Below are 5,380 nucleotides of genomic sequence, written 5' to 3'. Positions count from 1 at the left end.
GCACATTGGAAATCCAGTGGGCTCCTAAGAGATATAGTAGTAGAAGTTGGATGCTCAACCTGAAACCCAAACCCCGCCAAGAGTTAACAAATAGAGTGGCATCTGGGGCGAGCCTCCTAATAAGTTCATGCCAATGTCTTCGGTAAATGTACATGTAAGGTTATAAAGGTAATGAAAACCACGGGGATAGTTCTGTCTCTACAACATGTTAATTCAGCAGAATATAATGCAAATGGTGACAGGCTTGTACATTTCGAAATGACAACTAGCTTTTGTAATTTTGTATCATATGCATGTGCAAAGCTTGATTCAAACCAAAGAAAGCTTTTCAACAGAGAAACCTCAAGGCTATACCAGACATTCATGTATTGATAACACTATATATACATATATATATATATATGTTTGTGTTTGTATCACGAGTATATAAATATAAAGAGGCATGCCATTCAGCATATTTTACCTCATATTTTGCTACAACAAATATATTCTTGTAGTGGTAGACTATATATGTTTATGTATGTATCGCGGGTATATAAATATAAAAGAGGCACGCCATTCAGCATACTTTTACCTCATATTTTGGTATAACAAATTGCAGACAGCTCGGATGTTAATTCCTCGGTTCAAAATTTCCATCTCTAGTAGCGTTTCGATATTCTTGGCATAGAGCACTTGCGCTTCCGGTCGTGATAAAGTCTCAATACAACAGCTGCAGTTTCTTCTATTGCTTTTCCTGTTACTTCTGCACTCAACAAAATACGAGCACAATTAACTTGGGCAACAATACTATACCAATCTTCACATTACCAAATTAAAGCATAAGAGGAAAACTGAGAAAGATCACACTAAAATAAAACCAATGAGTAAAGACGTGAAAGTGCAGTTATTCTCACCAATTACTGGCCATACAGGATTCTGTGCAAGAATCGTTCGAGCAAACTCCAGCTCCTGTTTGACATGAACCATCTCGGAATAGTTACCCTTCATTCCTTCACTGAACCCCAGAGTCTTAGCTCTTGCTGTTCTAATTGTTTGCAACACTAGAGGATTGATAGTCAGACCAAAAACCTTTTCCGGGTCAACCTCAAAAAGGGCCTTTGGCGGCTGAACCCCCATCACAATAGGCACATTTGCAACCTTGTAACCTTTCTGCGCAAGATAAATCGATAACGGGGTCTTCCCAGTTCGTGAAACACCGACAAGAACAATGTCAGCCTTGTGCAGGTTCTGGGGCAATGCCCCATCATCTTGTTTGATGGTAAACTCAATGGCTTCAATCCTGCAAAAGTACTCATCGGTGAGAGGAAAGCTCCGGCCTGGGGCCCCACGAGGGAGGCCGGAGGGCGAAACACCCAAATGGGTAGCAATGGCCTCTGTAATTGGGCCCAACATATCTGTCGTTGGTATGCCCCAGTGCCTACATGCTTGCCGAGCAGACTCCGCCATTGACGGGTCAGCTAAAGTGTACACAAGCAGAGCACCTTCTTTTGCTGCTTGCTTTATAATCTCCATCAACCTCTCTACATCATCAATCTGAAATTTTTTCACAAAACCTCATTTTGCATTCTAAATTAGCATCAACACAGGCAGTATCAAGGATTACAAAATTTGAAAATTCAGATTAAGTACTGATTTAGTCTACTTTCTTTTCACTTAAGCCACAAACATCATAATAGCAAAGATTACAAACTTATTAGAAAATTTAGATTAAAGTACTAATTTGAGCTGCTTTTTTCAATTGAGCTACAAACATTATAACACCAAAGATTATAAATTTATTAAAAATTTTGATCAAGTCCTAGTCAGCAGTTAGTTCATAGTCAAAACTGTTTAACCTTGATTAGTGGTGATCTGTTGTAGATTAGTTTCGTACTAATCTACTAAAAATTGCTCAGTTAATTACCGTAATATATAAATACTACTGTACACAGTCATTGACGACTACTGAAAATCATTATTCGGTTTCTTTTTACAAATTTATGATTTTTTTCAGCTTATGCTACGAACATTATATTAGCAAAGATTTCAGGAAAATTGCCAAAATGATCACTTTACAAATCCCAATTACTGAAATGATCCTTTTTTTTATTTTGGTATGTTTTGGGATCATTTCATATGTCGCCATACGATTGATATCTGATTTTGATCAATTGAGCAATTGGGATTTGATTTTTGATCACTTGAGCCAATTTCCCAAGATTATAAAGCAACGAACTTTACCCCGGAAAACAAATGGGTATTGACGGCGCAGCCCCGGTCGACCAAGCAATGCTCGAACTGCCCCAACGCAGCGTTGACGGAGTGCTCCACCGTCCACCCAGTTCCGTCAGAAACCATGTATATCGACTTCCCTGCCGTCATCTCCATGCCATCGTCGCTATCGTCACTTCCCGATGCAGTACTATCATCGGGATCTAACGAGACGCGGTCGGTAGACTGCAGCGGAGGGTTCGGATCCAGCAATTGGGTCCTCTGACCAGCGCGGTCCAATTTCCGACCCGAGCGTACGGACCGTGCCCGGGACCATCGAGTCAGCTGAGGGCTGCCCTTGATTTTCCGGACATGTGGTTCCGAACCAGGTTCGGATACGGAGGAGGAGGCGGCGATGGGAGGTTTGAGAACTGGCTGGGGATTTGCATGACTGGTTCGGCGCGCGGGAGCGAGGTTCGGGAAGCTCAAGGTGGAAGAAGCATTCATTATTTTATTATTATTTACTTCGCCTTTTCCATTTTTTGGATCTTTATTTTTGCCTGAGATTTTTTCTCGCCGTCGGGTTTGGGTTTGGGCCTAGTGGGCCTCAGCAGTCTATTTGGGCAGGCCTCTTGTTTTTGCACACCTTCGGATAGAGAGGGATTTTCAAACACAAATATTACCCATGTCCGAGTCAAATGCCTCTAAAGTTTAAACAATTGAATATTTCTCTACGTATATTTTCTTTTTTTTTTTTACTTGTATTTTCACTAGTGAATTTTTCATTTTAAATTGAAGGTCACACTGTCACATGGTGTCATCTACACATATTATAACACATAAAGAATAACATCACATAACATTGTGATTCACGCTAAAAATACTTATCATATGATACAAAAAATGCATTTATTCAACATGGGTAACATTGAGAACTCCTACATTTACTCTTAAGGAGAAATTAGACTCTCATCCCTCATTTTTTTCTATTTCATTGATTAAAACCTTATTCATTTTCAAGGCCCTTTGATTTTAATCCATGTGATTATATCGATAATAAAATATTTACATGTCATCATGTTCAAATTTTATCTTTCAAATATATCAATTTAGTGTTAAAAAAAGCTACATTTGGTATATTTATATTTATGGCTAAAATTTATGTCATATATTTTCTTATTAGTTTGTATCCATTTTCAATTTGCAACCATTTTTCAATTTCACCGGTTTCTTTCTAGTTTTAGTTTGTACCCATATATATATATATATATATATATATATATATATATATATATATATATTTTTTTTATTTTTTTTTTTTTGTGCCCATTATTTTTAAACTTTTATTTGTGCTTATAGTTTTTTTAATCTTTTATTTGAACCATATTTTATTTATAATGTACTAAAATGCACACATATTTTAAAATAAAAATAAAACAATTTTATTTATAAAAAAAAATTAAAAATCTGATCATATTTCACACAATTCAAATTTAAGAAAAACAATTTAAAAATCCTTACATGGTATAAACTTTGCATGATGATAGGGAGAAATTATTTATTTTTATTATTAAACTTTTTAATTAATATCGAAATTTAATATTTCGACATTCAATTAAAGTATTCAAATTAATAAAGTTTTAGTTTAAAATTGTGATCAAACTAATGTGACATCCTATATCACCTAAGGGTGTGATCCTTAAATATATATTCTCACCCCTACCTAGCACGAGGCCTTTTGGGAGCTCACTGGCTTCGGGTTCCATGGGAACTCCGAAGTTAAGCGAGAAGGGGGTTAGAGCAATCCCATGATGGGTTACCCACTGGGAAGTTGCTCGTGAGTTCCTAAAAAAGAAAACCGTGAGGGAATGGTAAGCCCAAAGCGGACAATATCGTGCTACGGTAGTGGAGTCGGGCCCGGGAAATGGTCCCGCACGGGCCAGGATGTGACAATTGGTATCAGAGCCTAACCCTGGTCATGGTGTGCCGACGAGGACGTCGGGGGTGTGATCTTTAAATATATATTTCCATCCCTACCTAGCACGAGGCATTTTGGGAGCTCACTGGCTTCGATTTCCATGGGAACTCCAAAGTTAAGCGAGAAGGGGGCTAGAGCAATCCCATGATGGGTGACCCACTGGGAAGTTGCTCGTGAGTTCCCAAAAACAAAACCATGGGGGAATGGTAAGCCCAAAGCGGACAATATCGTGCTACGGTAGTGGAGTCAGGCCCGGGAAATGGTCCAGCACGGGCCAGGATGTGACACTAAGGAGTGTAATCAAAATTTCCCTTTACTTAATGGATGCTCATATCAATGTTTCCTATATGCTTTAAGCTTTATGACTTTATAACATTTTCCCACTCATTGATTGAAGAATTGATCATTTTTTTTAAGGAAAACTAATGAAAATAGCTTGAAAACTTTGAGTTTTAACGATAAAGATAAAATAAAGGGTAAAATGAATAGTACCATGATTAATTTTTTAGTGTAAAACTATAGTTTTTCGTTAAAGTGAACAATACCGGGAGTTTTTTTTAAAGTTCCCTTTTTTTATTGAAAGGAGAAGGGAACCATCCAACCTTGCTTTTTTTTTTCCTTTTTTTTTTTTTTTAATATAAAGAGAGATAACTGGTAGTAAGCAACGGTTATCCAACCTCTTGATAGTTGTTAAATATGAACAAAAAGTAAAAGAACACATAAAGAAGTTTGATTATGACATCCTATTCCTAACAAGTTATTTACTTTCGATTTAACTTCTTAATTTGAAATTTGGAAACTTCTTTTCACTTTGTTTTTCTTTTGTTATCGTAAGAGAACTCCAAGTATTCTCATGGATACTTTAATCCAAGAGAGGGGACAATGATTTTTGAGGACAAAAACTCAATAAAATGTACAAAAGTTAAAACGCATGAAGGATAATTTAAGTCTTTCTAAAGAGTGAGATAATAAGAAACGAAAGGGTAACTAAGACTGTCAAGTTGCAGTACTCGAAGTCACAATATGCAGTGAAGGGAGCATAAAGACTCCAATGATATAGGGGCAGCCACATGATATAAAGGGCGGGTCTCATATATAGCCAAAAGTGTCACGTGTTATCATGTTTTTTTATATATCAATACGTTTACATTAAAGAGATAAACAAAATAAATTAGTATCAAATTTACTGCTAATAAAATTCAAATTTAA

The 5,380-nt window shown here is 36.8% G+C and overlaps 1 protein-coding gene across 2 annotated transcripts; it reads right to left on the bottom strand.

Moving 5' to 3' along the window:
- Positions 1-366: 366 nt before the first annotated feature.
- Positions 367-2,700, bottom strand: LOC137726412 (probable pyruvate, phosphate dikinase regulatory protein, chloroplastic). Of its 2 annotated transcripts, XR_011067629.1 has the most exons (4): positions 2,224-2,700; positions 897-1,536; positions 591-745; positions 367-536 (listed from the first exon to the last, which is right to left on the bottom strand). XR_011067629.1 is itself a non-coding variant. In XM_068465339.1 (3 exons), the coding sequence occupies exons 1-3, from the start codon at positions 2,698-2,700 to the stop codon at positions 642-644; spliced, it is 1,221 nt and encodes a 406-aa protein (XP_068321440.1). In that variant the 3' UTR covers positions 368-641. The 2 variants fall into 2 exon arrangements, 1 of the variants encoding a protein (XP_068321440.1); XM_068465339.1 differs by having other exon boundaries at positions 368-745.
- Positions 2,701-5,380: the final 2,680 nt, after the last annotated feature.

This window comes from Pyrus communis, chromosome 2 (assembly GCF_963583255.1).
Source record: "Pyrus communis chromosome 2, drPyrComm1.1, whole genome shotgun sequence".
NCBI lineage: Eukaryota > Viridiplantae > Streptophyta > Magnoliopsida > Rosales > Rosaceae > Pyrus > Pyrus communis.
The sequence above is the reverse complement of the archived record's forward strand: the minus strand, read 5'-3'. Positions and strand labels throughout refer to the sequence as shown.

Coding starts and splice junctions, on each gene's coding strand:
- LOC137726412 (XM_068465339.1), bottom strand. CDS start 2,700: ATGAATGCTTCTTCCACCTTGAGCTTCCCGAACCTCGCTCCCGCGCGC. Junction 1,537..2,223: donor ATACCCATTTGTTTTCCGGG/GTAAAGTTCGTT, acceptor AAAAAATTTCAG/ATTGATGATGTAGAGAGGTT. Junction 746..896: donor TCCTGTATGGCCAGTAATTG/GTGAGAATAACT, acceptor TGTTGAGTGCAG/AAGTAACAGGAAAAGCAATA.